The sequence below is a fragment of the Thamnophis sirtalis genome, unplaced genomic scaffold (assembly GCF_051295495.1).
Source record: "Thamnophis sirtalis isolate CommonGarterSnake01/CBP01778 unplaced genomic scaffold, rThaSir2_p1.2 scaffold_3, whole genome shotgun sequence".
In the NCBI taxonomy this organism is placed as follows: Eukaryota; Metazoa; Chordata; class Lepidosauria; order Squamata; family Natricidae; genus Thamnophis; species Thamnophis sirtalis.
The window spans coordinates 24,250,041-24,270,948 of NW_028261383.1; the positions used below are offsets into that span (position 1 = coordinate 24,250,041).

The 20,908-nt window shown below is 45.7% G+C and overlaps 2 protein-coding genes and 1 pseudogene across 3 annotated transcripts in view; 2 read left to right on the plus strand and 1 right to left on the minus strand.

Moving 5' to 3' along the window:
• The window catches only part of LOC148047635 (uncharacterized), a 152,786-nt gene that overhangs the window by 22,824 nt on the left and 109,054 nt on the right, over positions 1–20,908 (plus strand).
• LOC148047636 (uncharacterized) lies at positions 1,659–11,079 on the plus strand. The gene is made up of 2 exons (XM_087711653.1): positions 1,659–1,749; positions 8,858–11,079. The coding sequence occupies exon 2, from the start codon at positions 9,335–9,337 to the stop codon at positions 11,045–11,047; it is 1,713 nt and encodes a 570-aa protein (XP_087567779.1). The 5' UTR covers positions 1,659–1,749; positions 8,858–9,334; the 3' UTR covers positions 11,048–11,079.
• The window catches only part of LOC148047637 (uncharacterized), a 50,160-nt pseudogene continuing 46,524 nt past the window's right edge, over positions 17,273–20,908 (minus strand). Inside the window, exon 3 of the transcript XR_015695836.1 lies at positions 17,273–18,484. The product of XR_015695836.1 is annotated as an uncharacterized LOC148047637 (transcript). The remainder of the gene's footprint in view (positions 18,485–20,908) is intronic.

Sequence of the window (20,908 nt, forward strand, 5' to 3'; positions counted from 1 at the left end):
GGAGGGAGGGGGGAAGGAAAAGAAGAAGGGAGGGGGGGAGAAGATGGGAGGAGAAAAGATGGATGGAAGGAGAAAGAATGGAAGGAGAAGGAGGAAGATGGAAGAAGAAAGGAAGAAAAAGAAGGGAGGAAGAAAAGGGGAAGAGAGGGAAAGAGCAGAAAGACAAAGAGGATGAAGTTGATAGGCAAGAGGAAGGAGGAAGGAAGGAAAAAAGAAAAAGGGAGGGAGAGAGGAAAGAAGAAAAGATGGAACTAGAAAGGAAAGAAGGGAGGGAGGGAGGAAAGGGGAAGACAGGGAAAGAGCAGAAAGACAGAGAAGGTGAAGGTAGATAGGCAGAAGGAAGGAAGAAGGAAGAAATAGGAAAGGAGGGAAGGAGGAAGGAACAGAAGCGAAGAGGAAGAGAGAAATGGAAAGAGCAGAAAGACAGAGAAGGTAGATAGGCAAAAGAAATGAAGCTGAAAGAATGGAAGGAGGAAGGAAGAGAAAAGGAGGAAGGGAGTGAGTGAGGAAAGAAGAGAGGATGGAAGGAGAAAGGAAGGAAGAGAGGGAAAGTGCAGAAGACGGATAAGGTGAAGGTAGATAAGCAAGAGGAATGAAGGAAGAAGTGAGGTGTCTCGAGGAGGGGGAAAACATTTAGTGACCAAAGTTACAATGGCATTGAAAAAAGTGACTAATGACCATTTTCACACTTAGCGACCGTTGCGACCATTTTTCACACTTAGCGACCGTTGCAACATCCTCATGGTCACGTGATCAAAATTTTGTTTGGCAACAGATTTGTATTTATGCTGGTTTCAGTGTCCTGGGGTGACCTTTTGACAAAAAATAAAAATTTTAATCAAGCCCCCCCCCCCCCCGCATCAATGGTGTCCCTCTTTACCAATCTGAAAATCTGGTCACCTTAATCATATACATAGATTTCAGTAAAGCATAAAGTAGATCACAACCTACAATAGTGGCCAGAATTGTGGAAACCTTTTGGGAAAAGTGTATTTTTGACGTTTGATGGCTGATAACATTTTTTTTGGAGGGGGGGGAGGTAATACCATAAAATTATATATCCATGAAAAGATTTTTTAATCAAGAATGTACTGCAATTACTTTTATGAAGAATTTTCTATTAGAATAGCAGTTATAAAGAAGAAAAGTGAAACACGTAGAAAAAATGGTGTAGTGGTGAAGGCACCAGGTTAGAGACAGAGAAACACTCAGTTCCAGTCCCACCTGAAGAGCAAAACCATCTGTTGAACTTTAGCCAGTCCTCTCAAGTTTAGGAAGCAGGAAAGGGAGGAAACCACTCCAAAAACCCTTTCAATGGAAACTGCAAGGCCAGACATTACAGACTGACCCAAAGGCGCTAAAAACGAAGCTAAGTAGCGTCACGTGTCACTACTTCACGGGGCTCAGTTGCAAAGGTGGGTCGCTAGGAATCGAAAAAGCCCGGCTGCCATATAATCACTACAACATCTTCCAAAACGCCTTGGTGGAGATTGGACAAGCATGTTTTCCCACCTCCTGTCGCTTGAGGGCGGTCAGGCAACATCTGTGCCTAGAAAGGCATCAATTCAGTAGTGTCAGCCCTGCTTCAGCTTAAAAAATAGAGTTTTAAACCATCGAGTACATCATTGCTAGAAAGAATGAGAGTAGAGAAGAAGCTCAGGGGAACTTCCTCTTGGATCGCTTATGGGAGGAAGGAGGTGTGCAGAGCGGCTTTTGTGTTCTTCCCAGGATTGAAGCAGCAGCTGGAGGGTGAGTGGAGGGCCGGTGGGAGGAGAGTCCTGGAGCAAGTCGGGCTGTTCGGTTCCCTCCACGGCCTGGAAGCAGAGAAGCAACTGGGCTGAAGCATCTCAGCTGCTGCTGCTGCTGCAGGTTCCTTCCCTCCCCAAATTTAAGCCCACTGGGGCTGCACGCTGTGAAACTGGTGGCTGCAATTTTCCTCCTGGTGGGAAGATTTTAAAAATCTCTTTTAAATTAAGGGGGATTCTTTGGGAATGGCTTCCCTCCAGAAGTTGTGGGTGCTTCCTTCACTGGAGGGTTTTAAGAGGAGATTGGACAGCCAATTGTTCAGAATCGAATGGGGTCTCCTGCCTGAACAGAGGATGGACTAGAAGACCTCCAAGGTCCCTCCAAACTCAATTATTCGGTTATGGACCGGATGTTTTCTGGACAACAAGGTCGGACTAATGTTCCTCTGGTCTTTTCTGCGTTTTTTTTGTTTTACTTCCATTTCTAACTAACAAGCACTGTGTTTCCTATTGGTGCCCCCATCCCTGTATTCACCAGCTTCAACTGTGCTTAACACAGCACGTGTCTTAAAAAATGAACATTTGGAATGTTTTTATTATTCAGTTGTATTCATTTATAAAATGTATTGGCCACAAACCTTACCATGACATAACTATAGAGGGGCTTAGAGACATAAAAGATACATACATATTAAAATACATTAAAGGTACAGATGTAACTTCGCTCCGTCCTGTGGCATGATGCTTCATGATTGGGTCGCTTAGTGACACAGATTCCAGGCCCAGCTGCAGTCAGTAAGTGAGGACTACTTCAATTGGGATGTCACCAAAGGGGTTGTGGAAAGTATTTACTTCCCTTACTTTGAGCTCATGGCTTCAGCTGTTGCTTCAAATCTTGCAGAGGCTTTCGGCATCATTTCATCCATTAAAGTCCTCACATCTGTAAAGTTAGTGTCATGCAGATTGACAGGTGTGGCTCAGTAAAATCAAGTGTGTCTGTTGAGAAGCCAATCCTTTTATTTATCTGAACAAAAACTTTCCAATGAAAGTTTCCATGGCCCCAAAAGCCTGTTGAGGCCTGAACTTCAGCCTTGCCATCTGAAAACATGAGCAATCATCAAATTCATCAGGTTCCCGATTAACATTTGTGCAGAAGGTTTGACTGTAACAATTTTAATTATTTTTTTAGGGTTGAAAGACATGGATTATCTCCCTATTGTAGATGTGTGTATTTTTATTTCTCTCTGAGTGTATTTGTCTGCAAACGTATAATCTCTCATGAGTCATGTGGAAAAGAAAGTATACCCTCCTTGACTTCTATGATTTTACGTATCAGGACATAGTAAAAATCAGTTGGTCCTTAGAAGTTCTTAAAAGTAGATAAATACAACCACGGATGAACAACAACAACACCTGATATATTGGTTTGGTTTTATTAGTTTTGTATGCCGCCCACTCCCGAAGGATTCCAGGCGGCTTATAATAAAAAAGGGAAAGGGGATAAATAAGACAATGCAACAATTTAAAATACAACAACATTCATAATTGAAGTGGGGCTGGGTACTTCAACAGCCCCCAGCCTGCGGGAACAGCCAGGACTTAGTAGCTTTACGGAAGGCCGGGAGGGTAGTAAGGGTGTGGATCTCCACGGGGAGCTCATTCCAGAGGGCCGGAGTAGCAACAGAGAAGGGTCTCCCCCGGGGGGGTCGCCAGCCGACATTGGCTGGCAGATGGAATCCGGAGAAGGCCAAGTTTGTGCGATCGAATCGGTCTTTGGGAGGTAATTGGCAGGAGGTGGTCTCTCATGTACCCAGGTCCGATGCCATGCAGGGCTTTATAAGTAACGACTAGCACCTTGAAGCGTGTCCGGAGACCAATGGGCAGCCAGTGCAGCTCACAGAGGATAGGTGTAACGTGGGTGTACCGTGGTGCACCCACAATCGCTTGCGCGGCTGCATTCTGGACTAACTGAAGTCTTCGAACACTCTTCAAGGGCAGCCCCATGTACAGCGCGTTACAGTAATCCAGTCTTGAGGTGACGAGGGTGTGAGTGACTATCTGAAGTGCCTCTCAGTCCAGGTAGGGTCGCAACTGGTGCACCAGGCGAACCTGGGCAAAGACCCCCCTGGTCACAGCTGACAAATGATGTTCTAAAGTCAGCTGTGGATCAAGGAGGACTCCCAAATTGCAGACCCTCTCTGTGGGGCGTATAATTTCAACCCCCAGACTGAGAGATGGAATAGTTAGCCAATCTTTTGGAGGGAGCATCAATAGCCACTCAATCTTGTCGGGATTGAGTGCAAGCTTGTTCGTTCCCATCCAGACCCTGACAGCCTCCAGGCACTGGCACATCACTTCTACCGCTTCACTGAGTTGGCACGGGGCGGACAGATACAATTGTGTATCATCCGCATATTGATGGTATTTAATCCTGTGCCGGCGTATGATCTCACCCAGCGGCTTCATGTAGATGTTAAATAGGAGGGAGGACAGGACTGAGCCCTGCGGCACCCCATAATTGAGGGGCCTAGGGGTTGACCTCTGCCCTCTGACCAACACCGACTGCGACCTGTCCGAGAAGTAGGAGAACCACCGAAAAACGGTGCCTCCCACTCCTACCTCTCGCAACCATCGTAGAAGGATACCATGGTCGATGGTATTGAAGGCCGCTGAGAGGTCAAGGAGCACTAGGATAGAGGAGTGACCCCTATCCCTGGCTCGCCAGAGATCATCGATCAGCGCGACCAAAGCAGTTTTCGTGCTGTAACCAGGCCTGAAACCGGACTGAAAGGGATCCAGATAATCGGTTTCATCCAAGGACTGTCAGAGTTGAGAGGCCACCACTTTCTCAACAACCTTCCCTACAAAGGGGAGGTTGGAGACTGGACGATAGTTGCTCAAAATGGCTGGGTCCAGAGAGAGTTTCTTCAGGAGGGGTCTCACCACCGCATCCTTTAGGAGGAGTGGGAAGGATCCCTCCCGGAGAGAGGTGTTAACTATCATCTGGATCCAGCCACGTGTCACCTCCCTGCTGGTCAAGACCAGCCAGGAGGGGCACGGGTCCAGTATTCAAGTGGAGGCACTCACCGCTCCCATAGCCTTGTTCACTTCCTCAGGAGCGACCAGTTGCAACTCACTCCATAAGCTCCGCTCAAGACCTTCCCCCGGTACCTCGGCTGGTACCATGCAATTGGAGTCCAGGTCTGTCCGAATCCGAGTGACTTTATCCTTTAAAAACTGAACAAATTCCTCAGCTCTACCTTGTAAAGGGTCATCCGCGTCCCTCCCTTTCAGGAGGGAGCGGGTTATTCTAAACAAGGCGGCTGGGCGCGATTCAGCGGATGCAATAAGAGCAGCAAAATGTGCACATTTCGCCGCCCGTATTGCCACGAGATAGGCTCTGATATAGGCTCTCATCAGTGCTCGGTCTGACTCAGATTTACTGGCCCTCCAGCAGCACTCTAGGCGTCTCTTTTGGCGCTTCATCTCCCGGAGTTCCTCGGTGAACCAAGGAGCTCTCCTGGATCCGCTACCTCGGAGAGGTCGCAAAGGAGCACTCTGGTTTAGAGCCCTCGTCGCCGCTGTATTCCAAGCAGCGACTAAGGACTCCACCGGACTGTGGATGAGAGTGTCAGGTATTTCTCCAAGTGCCGTCTGAAATCCCATAGGGTCCATCAGGCATCTGAGGCGGAACCACCTAATCGGTTCCTCCTCCCTACAGTGGGGGATTGGTTTCCGAAAGTCAAGCCTCAGTAGGAAGTGATCAGACCATGACAAGGGCAAGATCTTAGTACCCCTCAACTCTAGATCATGCCTCCACTGCTCTGAGAGGAATACGAGGTCAAGTGTGTGACCCGCTGAGTGAGTCGAACCCCGGATTACTTGGGTCAAGTCCATGGCTGTCATGGAAGCCATGAACTCCTGCGCCCCATCAGAGCATTCACCGAGCATAGACAGGTTGAAATCCCCCAGCACCAAAAGCCTGGGGAACTCTACTGCCAGCTCGGCTACTGACTTGAGGAGCGAGGGGAGGGCTGTTGCAACGCTGTTGGGAGGTAGGTACGTTAACAACAAGTTCACTTGATCCCCAAGGTCCAACTTCATCAATAGGGACTCACACCCGACAAGCTCCGGAGCAGGGATCCTACAAGGAACTAATGACCTTCGGACGATGACAGCCACTCCCCCACCCCTTCGCTGGGGTTGCGGCTGATGGAGCACCTGAAATCCTTCTGGGCACATTTCAGTGAGGGGGACTCCTCCCCCCGGGCCCAGCCAGGTTTCAGTAATACATGCCAGGTCTGCCCCCTTGTCTAATATTAGGTCCCGGACGAGGGGAGCTTTGTGAACCACAGACCTGGCATTTAGCAACAACAGCCTGAGACCAGGGCCCTGACAATTCTTGCCATCTGGCCCTGGAGTGGAACTAACAGGGCCGGAAGGAGGGATCGCTGTGACATAGCGGACCCTCCTTCCCCGGTAATGGCTAGCCCTGAAGTTCCCGTTGTACCTGCCCCTCCCCGTAATGACCGTAATGCTCCGGCCCACCCCCCGCAACCGTAGACCTAATTTCCCCTCTCGCGGCCTCTGCTCCTTCTGGGAGGCGATTTATATCAGTCATTCTAGGATGGGAGGTAGGCCTGGCCCCCCTACCACTTCTGCAATAGCACTCAGTGGAGGAGGCACCAGACTATACTCCCAATCCTCGCATACGTACACAGCCACTCATCCATACAGTCCCCCATAAGTCAGTTAAAAACATAGAAAATACAGCAATAATAAGATTTTAAAAAGTGGGTACAGACACACCATCCACACCACATTCGTAAAATTTGCGGAGCACTGCGCTAGTGCGGTTTAAAATAGACGGTGATATAGAAGGAGGAGGGAGAGCTGCTCTGCTCCTCTCCCTTCCTCCGAGTCCCAAAAAGGCACCCAAGGCCAAAGGTCCAAAGTCCGTGTTGGGTAAGGTGCCATTTCCTGCCGTTAGTCCAGACAGGCTCAGTCCCAGGGGGGCGTAGAAGGAACAGGGCAATGTTCAAAACAATGATGGCCGGGGTAAGGGGGGAGTGGGGGAAAAGGGTCCAAAAGTCCAACGTCCAACAGTTCGGGGATAATTGGAGTGGTAGCTGGCCCAGACAGGAGTATGGTTGTAAAGAATCTTCCTGTAGGGCAGCAAATGATGAATAATGGGTAGCAGAGGGGGCCGGAGATGATGAGTAATGGGTAGTAGAGGAGAGGGGGGGAGAGTGGGAAAGTCTGGGGGAGGGTGGGAAGGCTGTTGCAACAGCAGCAGCCCAAACCAGCCGCCCAACCATGATAGGCATAGTCCAGTTGGTAACAAACCGCATGCCGCTCCTCCTCAGCCCCAGCGCATCACATTTACCCAGTCAGGTCTGTGGCCGGTCTGTAGTCCAGTGCAAGGTTGAATATTGCACGCCGACCTGATATTACATCAGATCATCATTTATTTTATAAAAAGAAAGGCAAAACGGAGAAGTCATGTGTGAAAAATGTATGACTCAATAATTTGTAGAACCAACTTTAGCAGCAACAACTAGAAGTAATTCTTTTCTGTGTGACTTTATCAGTCTCTTGAAGTGTTGTGGAGGAATTTTGGCCCTCTCTTCTTTACAATATTGCTTCAGTTCATTAAGATTTGTGGGTGTTTTTTTATGCACAACTCTCTTGAGGTCCCTTGTCGTCCTCCCCGCCCAAGCGGCGGTGGGCACCATGGGACATGGAATAAGGCAAACTCCCTGTCAAACAGTATGGCAAGCCGTGGAATCGGAATCAGACGGGTGCAGTAACCAATGTCATCCATGCCCTTGGTGCGCTGCTCACTTACGTCGGCCAGCTTTACTGTTTGAAGGCTGAATGAAGCCTTCAAATGAGCAAGGAAGCACTGCGGGGCGAGCCCCTTCACACTCGCATCCAGCCCACCAGAGTTCGTTGTGCCGGGGCAGGAATGAGACCATGTCCCACGGACCGTGCTGCTGCGTGGGTGGAATACCCTGCTTGAATACCCTGACTGAAGCTAGTGTTCGACATGCAGGGGGAGAAATGAGAGGCCCTGGTGACCCATAAAGCCTGTCACTGCTTGAGTGGGGAGGAGAACAAGGAGAAAAACAGCTACTCAGGTGGCTCCTGCCCCCCCTCCCCGCTGCTGCTGCCAGCAACTTGAATGCCGCGACTGAAGCAGGGATCCGCACTCTCTCATTCACACACACAAACAGAGTTTGGAGAGCCCCCTTCCTCTCTCTCTCTCTCTGTCTCTGCGGCAGAAGTTGCAGTGCTTCGGTGCCTTGCTGACGGGTCACCCAGTTAAGCTGGTGCAGAGATTGGGTGGGAAGCTCCATACCTACTCTCCGCCTTGCTTCGTACTCCACTCCCACTGCCTCACTTCCAGCCACCTGGGTGCCCTAGCTGAAGATCGCTCTTTCTCCCATAAAGACACACACACACACTGCGCTCTCTCTCTCTGCCTCTGTCTCTCTCTGTCTCGTCCCATTTGCATGCAAACATCCCAACAAGGTCTCATTAAGTAGTTAAGTGGAAAGTAGTTTGCGGTGGGGAGACTAGCAGGAGATTGGCAAACACTTTTCGCACTGAGAATGAAAGTTTCTGGGTCCCTCACTCTGCAAAAGAGGATGGGTGCCTGAATCTGCATGATATTATAGCATTCAAGAGCGTCCATTCTCAGCATCAAAAGCCTTTCCAAACCAAATCTCCTCTCCCGTCCTCAGAGGCAAAGAAACAGAGGAGACAGATGTTTGCAAGGCAAGTGAGTCCTTGTGGCAGGAAGGGAAGGAGGGAGAAGCAAGTGGGCAGGAGAGGCCTTGAGGGCCTGTTCTATCACTACGGGCCCCCCCCATGGCCTTCCCCACCCTGAGATACCTAATCTACACCTTGGTATTCTTGAATTGTGAGCTCTTAAGAAACTTTCCCATCCTTGTGTGTTGCAAGCAGCTATTTCCAGTAGTTGACCCAATCATCAAGTGAATTTCATCATTTTTCATTGTAATGGAAACATTTTTCTTTTTTTCATCTTCTGCAACCATTTTATGCACAATTAAAGATACACTTTTATTTATTTTATTTGAATCTTATAGACACAGAAGATGGCAATAGGAGCACTCTGGACACTGAGGATAACAAGCAACATTGAAAAGGAAAAGAAATCAGTCCAGAAATCAAAATATTTTCCATTTCCTTCAGAGAGCCACACAATTCTCCAACTTCCTCAGCAGGTGAGAGAGAAAATCAAGAAGAGATTTCTAGCTGGGAAACGGAGAGTGTGAATTCAAGCATATATTACATGAATGGTCAAGGGAGATTATTTTTCCATTCAGCAAAAGAGAGAAATATCTGGAAGTTACTGGGGAGGAAAAGGACAATTGGAAAACCACCACAGAGCAGACAGTGTGACAGGCAATGCTCTGGGAGGAAGAAAACGGCTTGAAACAAAACACCACCAAACAAGGGACCATCCATATTTTTGATCTCCTCAGGAATATGAGTTGTAGAAAAGCTCCATAGACGTGCCCATTGTGGGAAATATACAACTTGCAAATCACAGTTGATTATGCATGAGAGAATCCAGACTGGAAAGGCATACAAATACTCTGAATGTAGCAAAACCTTTGGTCACAACAACTCCGTTTTGTTTCATGGAAGGATTCACACAGGACAGAAGCCCTAAAAGTGCTCCCAATGCAATAAATGCTTTAGCAAGTATGGCAACGTGGACTCACACCAAGGAGAAACCGTTTGAATGTCCTGATTGTGGGAAATGTTTTAGTCAGAGAGGCATCCTGGTGAGACACAAGAGGACTCACACAGGAGAGAAACCCTTTGAATGTCCTGATTGTGGTAAAAGTTTTAGTCAGAATTCCAACCTGTTGTCACACCAGAGAAATCACACAGGAGAGAAACCCTTTGAGTGTCCTGATTGTGGGAAAAGTTTTAGTCATCATTCCAGGCTGGTGACACACCAAGGAACTCATACAGGAGAGAAACCCTTTGAGTGTCCTGATTGTGGTAAAAGTTTTAGTCACAATTCCAGCCTGATGGAACACCAGAGGACTCACACAGGAGAGAAACCCTTTAAATGTCCTGATTGTGGGAAACGTTTCAGTAGCAATTCCAGCCTGGTGAGACACCAGAGGACTCATACAGGGGAGAAACCCTTTGAATGTCCTGATTGTGGGAAATGTTTTAGTCAGAGAGGCATCCTGGTGAGACACAAGAGGACTCATACAGGAGAGAAACCCTTTGAGTGTCCTGATTGTGGTAAAAGTTTTAGTCAAAATTCCAGCCTGATGGAACCCCAGAGGACTCACACAGGAGAGAAACCGTTTGAATGTCCTGATTGTGGGAAAAGTTTTAGTTGGAATTCCAGCCGGGTGACACACCAAAGGACTTATACAGGAGAGAAACCCTTTGAGTGTCCTGATTGTGGTAAAAGTTTTAGTCACAATTCCAGCCTGATGGAACACCAGAGAACTCACACAGGAGAGAAACCGTTTGAGTGTCCTGATTGTGGGAAAAGTTTTAGTCGGAATTCCAGCCTAGTGATACACCAAAGAACTCACACAGGAGAGAAACCCTTTGAGTGTCCTGATTGTGGGAAAAGTTTTAGTCGGAATTCCGGCCTGATGGAACACCAGAGGACTCACACAGGAGAGAAACACTTTGAGTGTCCTGATTGTGGAAAAAGTTTCAGTACCAATTCTAGCCTGGTGACACATCAAAGGACTCATACAGGAGAGAAACCCTTTGAGTGTCCTGATTGTGGTAAACGTTTCAGTACCAATTCCAACCTGGTGAAACACCAGAGAACTCACACAGGAGAGAAACCGTTTGAATGTCCTGATTGTGGAAAAAGTTTCAGTACCAATTCTAGCCTGGTGACACATCAAAGGACTCATACAGGAGAGAAACCCTTTGAGTGTCCTGATTGTGGTAAACATTTCAGTACCAATTCCAGCCTGGTGAAACACCAGAGAACTCACACAGGAGAAAAACCCTTTGAATGTTCTCATTGCGGAAAAAATTTCAGTCATAATTCCACCCTGGCGACACACCAGAAAACTCACACAGGAGAGAAACCATATGAGTGTCCAGACTGTGGGAAAGATTTCAGTATTAGGACTACCCTTCTAAATCATATCCTTATACACACAGGGGAGAAACCATTTGAGTGTGCCGAATGTGGATGGTGCTTCAGGAAAAATTCCACCCTTATTGCACACAAGAAAATTCACATGAGGCCCCAAGTGATGAGTGTAGAAAAGATTTGAATTTCATTTCTAAAGTCCCTCTGTAAATCCAACTGAGAAATTGACTATTTAATTTGACTACAAAGAATTTGCCTAATTTTTTGTAGGCAAATATGTAATGGCGTTAAACAGGAAGGAGGAAGGAAAAAATGGCAACATATTAGTGTGATAATGCCCATCTGGTCATTAGCAGCAGAACTTGCTGGATATGGGTAGTTTTCGGGTTACGAATGTAATGGATCCTGCCCATTCCATCCAAAACTTGAGAAGTTATGGGATTGAATCTCTTACATTGAACGACATCACTCCCTGCTTTCGCCCACACGTTCATTGCTTTCTTGCTCCAGATCAGCTTGACAAGGCATCTGGCGCCAAGAAAGCAGCCCTGAGAGGCTGTACGCGACTTCTTAGAGTTGCTTTCTCATTGGCAAATCATTGGCAAATGTCCTGTAGGCATTGGCAGCCCTTTGCAAAAAGCCTTTGCCTGTAGGAACAGGTACTTCGGAGGGACACACCCACTCCTCCCAAGCTCAGTTGGTGCCAACAAAGGCAGTTTGCAAAGGGCTGCTGAGGCCCTATGGGAATGCAATCTCCCAGCAGGCCTTGGCAAGGAAACGGCAAATGGAGGGAAGGACTGAAAGAATGAAGTCTTCCCTCCATTTGCAAATGCCTCAATTCACAGAAAATAGATGCCTAAAGTGAGATTACTCAAGACTACCAACCTTGCGTGATCTCGCGGTACGTTAGGACTCTGTCCTCTGTGAATGCTGGCAAATAAAGCACAGCAGAGAGATCTTTGCAAGGTAACTCACTCTCCAAAGGCAAAATTTCTGTGAAGACTCAGCTGGGGTGGGGGGAGAATAGGGGTGAATATAACAGAGCCTCTGTGGTCGTTCGTAAGGATGAACAACAGCCGTGGTGCTCCAGTATTCATAATTTCGGGATTTGTTTGTAAATGCTGGGGGGAAGGGGGGGCTTATCGTGTAACTTTGAACATTTGCTAAAAGAACACTTGTAACCCAAGGATTACCTATATTTATATTTGTAGAAATTGTAAAAATCTTTTTGGAGTGGTCGCTGCCAAGGATTTAGGATCAAAGAGTTTCAATGGGTGAGAAATTAAAGGAAGCCAACTTCATTCGTGCTGGCCAGAGATGCTTCCAAGGACACCCATGCTAAATGTCTTGTGCATCTGTAACTTTGCATACACAGAAGTTTTCATTAGGTCAAAGAGGGAAAATAACATAACCAGCAGAGCTAGAAAAGTGGGGCTTGGGAAGAGGAGATGATTGTCTATATATGCTGAGAGAAATGTTTCCAAAAGGCATTTCAAAAGGTTGGAAGAAAGATTGGTAATACAGATGTGCATACAAAAATGTATCAAAGTTGCCCCACTCTTTGTTTGATACACATTCCTTTTTTAAGTCAAAATTTTAATTAATAAAATATGCAAAACAAGCAAAAACAATTGATACAGAGAAGCAGGAAAGGAGTCGAAAAAAAGAAAAAATAATATAACGCACCTTCTGCCTTTTTCTCTGTTGAGAAATTGTCATCAGCCATTCCTCTTTGGAAATTACCTCTGCTCAGTTTACCAGAATAAAATCTTCCTTGGAAATTGATCCTGTCCTGAAGTCCATTCCTCAGAGTTATCCAGTTCAACATTTCACTTTCACGTTGCTCTTGCAACAGGGAGATTTTCTCTATGCACAGGTTGAAAGCAGCAAAGCTTTAATGAATACATTATATCGGCAAAGATGAGGGCAAAAGCAGATTATTTCCCGCGCAAGTGCACATAAAGTTCAAGTTTTCCCTCCCTGCTATTAGGCCAGGACACATTGTCCAATGGAGACTTCTAGTATTGTTGTGAGAAAGTCTTTTTAGGCTCTTGTAAACCTGCCAAAACGTCCTTGGTTCCCATGGTTGGCATCGATGTCTGGAGCTTTGTTTTTTTTTAAAAAAAATACTTTTTTATTTCCATTTTCATAACATACACTCACATGTATACTATACATAACCCGTATCATATAGTATTAAATAATAATTACATCAGTTCCTCTTGTCAACAATGCCCAGAAAAATAAAAACCCATTATAGCTCTTCTGCTCTCCATACACCTCTTTCTTCTACCACCCTCCAACTTTCTATCTTCCCTCCATCATCCTTTCCTACTCTATTTCCCCTTCCTTTCTACTGCTCCTCTCTCTACAATCCACTCCTCCTTATCCTCCTCATCTTCCCCCCTTACCCTCTCTCCTATCCTTCTCTTCCCATCTTTCTTCTCCCTTCTGTTTCCCACTCCTCCTCATTGGTGTATTTCCACTACATGTCAATATGCTTAATATATCCTAGTTTAAAGAAAAAATAATCATAATAATAGTAATGAAAATATAAGAGAAAACAGTATACATGTGGAGTCAAATTACATTAAAATCTAACACGTATCGGCAAACCTGATATATATCCCTCCCCCCACCCTCCCCCACAACCTTCCCCCCCCCCGACTTCCCAGAACCCATACACGGTATAGATTTTTAACAAAAACAGTCTAAAATATATTGGGAAAAAGAATAATAAGAAATTGATAACATCTTTACATTGAACTTAGCTCCTCCTTGCTAAACTAATAAACAATTTAAATCATTCCTGATCTTAAGCATAAGCTATATGGAATTTCTTAGTCCCGTATTTATTTTGTATATAATCATTTCATTTTTTCCAGTCTCGTTTATATCTCTCGTTTGAGTGGTCCTTAAGATATGCAGATATTTTAGCCATCTTGGCTAAATTTGTGACTTTCAACTTCATTAAGTAATGAGATAGGTCTATAGTTTTTTAGTTGAGTAATACCTTGGTCTTCTTTAGGTATCAGGGATATAAAAGCTGTCTTCCAAGATGGGGGTACCTTCCGTTTGAATCTTATTAAGTAATTCCTTAAGAGGTTCTACCATTTCTAATTGTAGATTTTTATAGTAAGCCGCTGTCAAGCCATCTGTACCAGGTGCCTTTCCTGTCTTTAACTGCTTAATTACGTGCAAAATTTCCCCTGAAGTTATTGGTTGATTCAGTCTTTGCCTCTGCTCTTCTTTAACTATGGGTATTTTTTCTTTGTCCAAGTATCTCTCTATATCTAGGCCGTTAATTTTGTCACCCTTATACAGCTCTGTAAAAAATTCTCGGAAGACCTTTTGAATCTGTGGAACACATCCTTCCCTCTATAGAGCAATTTAGCTATGTTTCAAGAATTTTGTTTTTTCCTAATCTTATAAGCTAACCATCTGCCAGATTTATTTGCATTACAAAAAGTATTATGTTTTGCATATAACAGACTAGTGGCTACCTGGTCTGAGATCAACATATTAAATTGGTCCTTTAATATGGTAATTGCTTCTTTAATCTTTATATCTCCTGGTTTTAAAGTTAGCTCTTGCTCTTTCTTCCTAATTTCATCTTCCAGTTCTGTTCGTTTTACCCCTTGTTTATGTCTATGTAATCTATTTATATTTATCAAAGCTTTACTTGCATCCCATACAATTTCCATAGGTGTGCCCTTATTCATATTAAAAACAAAGTATTCTGTTAACAATTTTTTACATTCATTAATGTATTTTTCATATCTGAATAAATTTTCATTCAATCTCCAAGACCTTCTTGCTTGTGTCACCTCTCCCAACTCCATCCAAACTGGATTATGATCTGATAAAACTCTAGCTGAAATCTTTGTCTTCTTCCTGCACTTCCTAGGTATTTTGTATTATTTTGTACTCTGCAGCTATTTCTAATTGTCCGGATATCCCGGTAATTATTCTCAGGAGGTTTGTTAATGTATCCTGGCTTTGTTATTCTAGTGACTTCCACTTTGGTTATGGGCTGTACTGGTCTTCCTAATGGAACACTGTCTTGGTGAAGTTCCCTTCCCACAGAGGTTAAAAAAATCACAGAAGACAGCAGTGGCATTATCAGTTCCATATTGTTTCCAATTGAAGAAAGTTAGCAACCCCCTTTAGAAGAATGATATATGTTAGGAAATATTAAAAAGGCAGAATATTATATTTTCCCTAAAGGAGAAACATGTTTATAAAGAAAGATTCTCAAAGCCTCAGCTCTCTGCCCCAAGGAGAAACAAAGGGGCAACTTTTAGAAATGCATATTGGTAATCCATTCAAGACAGGAATAAAACCCCAAGGAAGTCAGCAACTAGGATTAATTACATTTGCTAAACAAGATTAAAAACCCCAAATCATTGCCGGCCTTTGTGAGACCAACTACCGTATTTTTCAAAGTATAAGAAGCACCTTTTTCCCCTCAAAAAAGAGGATGAAAATATGGGTACATCATACACTGAATAGAGCCTCTGGAAACCCCACCCCTTTTGCAAAAATGTCCATGCATAGTTTTTAGGAGGCTTCCAGAGTGCTGCTGGGGACTGGAGAGAGGAAAAATGAGCAAAAACGGGCCATTTTTTGCCTCTTTTTGTCCCCCCCCCCAGCCCCCAGGAGCACTCTACAACCCTCCTAAAGGCTATGCATGCTCCCCACTTTTTGTTTTTTTTTTTACAAAAAATGGGCCTGTTTTCGCAAAAAAACGGCCATTTTTGGGAGGTCTGCAGAGTGCAATTTTTTTTTTAAAAAAAAAAAAGCCTCTTCAAAATCTTGGTGCGTCTTATACACCAGGGCGTCTTGTACTCCGAAAAATATGGTAATTAAAATCAAATAACAAAATACACAAAACAAGCCTCCAAATTTCAAAATGCTGTAGAAGAAACTGTATGAAAGTCCATGTGCTCATCAAACCAAGTGTTCAGCTACCCAGAATCACACGTTTGATGGTTCTGCTTCACTATTAAAACCATCTTTCCAATCAGCGTCTATGTTTCCAGTGTCTTTCTCCCCACTTGGAACTGAATCCAGATGGACATTTCTTACAACACAAGAAAAGAGCATGCCCATAAAATAACAAAACAACCCTAATATAAAGGAGAACCAGTTTTAAAGCATGCACCACCAATGGAATAAAATTTGGGGAGTGAAGGAATATGTCGTGGAGAAACTTAGCCCCCACTCCTCTCCTAGAAGAAATATTTAAAAGTCAGAATATTATATGTCCCTAGAGGGAGAAAGCATCCCCTACACTCTTAGATAGCCCCCAGTAGATGCCAGCACTTACAAAGAGATAGATAGCTCTATTCATAAGGAAATACTGTCAACCTTGAAGCTGATCCAGTTGAAGCCATTTTGAGGCATCAGTGCTGCCGCATTAGTGCAAGGGAGTAGGAGGGGGGATTAGAGATAGCTGGGATGGTGGAGTCATAATAAAATATTTTCTCCTGAGAACCAAGAATGTTCTCATACCTGGCCAGATAAAGTAGGAGTGATGTCACCAGACCAGCGGACGCTGCAGTGATTGGGGTATATGACTGTTTGGGATTGAGAGGAAAACTTTTAATTAGGTGAAAACAAGGGGTCCCTCAGCGTTGGTTTTAACCAGATTTGTGCCAATTTGATATTTCCAATAAAGATATTCTTTTAGGAATTTACCTGCCTCTGAGGTTTGCTTGCGATGGATCTATTACTCGGAACCCTGACATTAAACCAACTCTCTACTAAAATGTCACGAAACTTTTTGCTCCATTTGGAGCTGCTTATTTGGGGTCCTGAGCCCCAACTGCTTAGCCAGCCTACCAGGCAGCAGGAAGACTCGGGAAAGATGGAGGAGATGGCAGGCACTGATGGAGCTTGTGCAGGGGTTGCTGAAAGCCTACAGTACCCCTCCTTGCCCCAGCAGGTGACTGCCGTGCTTCCCTGCCTTCCACATTGCCTTACTGGCGGTCCTCCATGCCTGCTTGCCTTCTGAGGTCGGCGTCCAGCCCAACCTGGCCAGTCATTGGGCAGACAGCTCTTGGTGGAAATGCAGACCCTGTGCTGGAGCTGAGAGGGGTGGCGGCGATGCCGTGGGATGGCAAACAGACATACCGAGGCTGTTGCACATGCACCCGCTCCATTTCTGCAAAGGCAGAGTCCCGCCCGTCTCTGCTGCAGGTCAATCCAAAGAGGGGAGGAGGATGCTGCAGAAAAGGCTGCCTTCCACCCGGGCCCCGTGTGCTTCTCATGCCAGTTCAGCAGGGCTTCACGGGGAATGAGGGCAGGAGCGGTTTGGCACAGTTGTTCCCCAGGCAGCAAAGCAGACCAAATCAAAAAGGATGAAGGGGATCTTCGGTGGAGCTCATCAAGGGAACAACCTCTGGCTTATTGAGTCTAACCGTGGTTGATGGGCCTTTCCTTGAGGTGGAGGGTAGACCCAAATTGTGCCCCACTGTGAGCATCTCTCAGCCGTTGTATGCACGGAAAACCCTTGCACAGTAAAGAAAAAGTTCCCAAGAGTGCAAGAATTTGTTAATTGCAGCAAAGGGAAGGAACTCGGAGCCGGCTTGGAAGGGAGCTGCAGCAGCATGCCTGTCCCTTTCAGGTAATTTGACCTCCGGGAGGGATGTGGCCAGGGGGGGCCATAAAGGGAGCAGCAGCTTCGCTGTGAATGAAGGGGAAAATGTTAGGCTTCTCTCTGTCACAGCATTCAACGCTAAGTGCTGCAGCAGATAGAATCCAATTTTGTGAATCCTCTGGTGTCTAACCAGACTATAATTCTCACTGAAACATTTCTCACAATCAGGACACTCAAAGGGTTTCTCTCCTGTGTGAATGCTCTGGTGTGAAACGAGGTGAGAATTTTGACTAAAGCTTTTCCCACAATCAGGACAATCAAATGGTTTCTCTCCTCTGTGAGACCTTTGGTGTGCCACCATGCTGGAATAGTGACTAAAACTTTTACAACAATCAGGACACTCAAAGGGTTTCTCTCCTATGTGAGTCCTTTGGTGTGTCACCAGGCTGGAAATCCGACTAAAACTTTCCCCACAATCAGGACATTCAAACGGTTTCTCTCCTGTATGAGTCCTCTGGTGTTTCACCAGGGTGGAATTGTCACTAAAACTTTTACCACAATCAGGACACTCAAAGGGTTTCTCTCCTGTGTGAGTCCTTTGGTGTGTTACCAGGCTGGAATGATGACTAAAACTTTTCCCACAATCAGGACACTCAAAGGGTTTCTCTCCTGTGTGAGTTCTTTGGTGTATCACCAGGCTGGAATTCCGACTAAAACTTTTCCCACAATAAGGACATTCAAACGGTTTCTCTCCTGTGTGAGTCCTCTGGTGTTTCACCAGGCTAGATTTATCACATAAATATTTCCCACATTCAGGACATTCAAACTGTTTCTCCTTAGTGTGAGTCCACGTTGCCATACTTGCTAAAGCATTTATCGGCATTGGGAGCACTTTTAGGGCTTTTGTCTTGTGTGGGTCTTTCCATGAAACAAAACGGAGCTGTTGTGACCAAAGGTTTTGCTACATTCAGAGTATTCGTATGGCTTTTCTCCAGTCTGGATCCTCTCATGCATACTCAACTATGATTTGCAAGTTGTATCTTTCACACAACTGGCACGTCTAAGGAGTTTTTCCACAACTCATATTCCTGAAGAGATTAAAAATATGGATGGTTCCTTGTTTGGTGGTGATTTGTTTCAAGCCGTTTTCTTCTTCCCAGAGCAATGCCTGTCACACTGTCTGCTCTACGTGGTTTTCCAATTGTCCTTTTCCTCCCCAGTAACTTCCAGATATTTCCCTCTTTTGCTGAATGGAAAAATAATCTCCCTTGACCATTCATGTAATATATGCTTGAATTCACACTCTCCGTTTCCCAGCTAGAAATCTCTTCTTGATTTTCTCTCTCACCTGCTGAGGAAGTTGGAGAATTGTGTGGCTCTCTGAAGGGAATGGAAAATATTTTGATTTCTGGACTGATTTGTTTTCCTTTTCAATGTTGCTTGTTATCCTCAGTGTCCAGAGTGCTCCTATTGCCATCTTCTTTGTCTATAAATTCAAATAAAAGTTTATCTTTAATTATGCATAAAATGGTTGCAGAAAATGAGGAAAAAAGAAAAGAGCTTATGTTGCAGTGAAATAGCAAACATGTCACAATCCTACAATAATTTTACATTAATCATGATTCATTTGACACATGGAAAACTACCCAGTAGTTCAAATATCCATTCAATGAAGAAATTGGTTGTTGACTGGGTCAATCAATGAATTCTTAGCAGTGCAAAGGGTTGTTTTCAAACACAGGTGTTATAAAATTTAAAAACACTAAAAATGGAAATGCAAACATGCAACCACAATTTTGCTTTGAATCAAAACTTTATTTTTTCATGGTTAGCTGAAACATGAAAAATGCCAGAGATTTGCATTAGTACTTCAGTAGGTTTAGGTTTTAGGTTTTAGGTTTTATTGACATTTGTAGGCCGCCCTTTTCCCTGAGGGGACTCAGGGCGGCTCACAGAAACCAAGGGAGGGGGAATACAACATTAAGACGACAACATATAATAAAATCAACACCATACATTCAATATTCGGGCGGGGTAACGGTCCTTATCCCCAGGCCTGACGGGCGAGCCAGTTCTTCAAGGCTGTGCGGAAGGCTTGGACGGTGGAGAGGGTACGAATCTCCACGGGGAGCTCGTTCCAAAGGGTCGGGGCGACTGCTGAAAAGGCCCTCCTCCTTGTAGTTGCCAGCCGACACTGGCTGGCCGATGGAATGCGGAGGAGGCCCAGTCTATGCGATCTTATAGGTCGTAGGGAGGTAATCGGCAGAAGGCGGTCTCTCAAGTATCCAGATCCACTGCCATGTAGGGCTTTATGGGTGAATAAAAGCACCTTGAAGCGCATCCGGAGATCGACAGGTAGCCAGCGCAGCTCGCGGAGGATAGGTGTTATGCGGGTGAATCGGGGTGCACCCGCGATCACTCGCGCGGCCGCGTTCTGCACTAACTGAAGTCGCCGGATGCTCCTCAAGGGCAGCCCCATGTAGAGCACATTGCAGTATTCCAGCCTAGAGAGCACAAGGGCCCGAGTGACTGTTGTGAGTGCCTCCCGGTTCAGGTAGGGTCGCAACTGGCGCACCAGGCGTACCTGGGCGAATGCCCCCCTGGTCACAGCCGCTAAATGGTGGTCGAATGACAGCTGTGGATCCAGGAGGACTCCCAGATTGCGAACCCTCTCTGAGGGGTATAAAATTTGACCCCCCAGCCTGAGTGTTGGAATGTTGGCCAAATCTTTGGGAGGGAAACACAACAGCCACTCGGTCTTTTCTGGGTTGAGCACAAGCTTGTTAATCCTCATCCAGTCCATAACGGCCTCAAGACCCCGGCCCATCACGTCAACCGCTTCATTGATTTGGCACGGGGCGGACAGATACAATTGAGTATCGTCCGCATATTGATGGTATCTAATCCCGTGCCTGCGGATGATCTCTCCCAGCGGTTTCATGTAGATGTTGAATAGCAGGGGGGATAAGACCGAACCCTGCGGCACCCCATAATTTAGGGGCCTTGGGGACGATCTCTGCCCTCCCACTAACACCGACTGCGACCTGTCCGAGAGGTAGGAGGAGAACCACCGTAACACGGTCCCTCCCACTCCCACCTCCCGCAGTCGTCGCAGAAGGATACCATGGTCGATGGTATCGAAAGCCGCTGAGAGGTCAAGGAGGACCAGGATGGAGGGATGTCCTTCATCTCTGGCTCTCCAAAGATCATCCATCAATGCGACCAAAGCGGTTTCTGTGCTGTAACCGGGTCTGAAGCCAGACTGGAAGGGGTCTAGATAGTTTGCTTCCTCCAAGGACCGTTGGAGCTGAAAGGCCACCACCTTCTCAACAACCTTCCCCAGAAAGGGGAGGTTGGAAACCGGGCGATAGCTGTTAAGAACAGCTGGATCCAAGGATGGTTTCTTCAGGAGGGGTCTCACCACCGCCTCTTTCAATGAGGCGG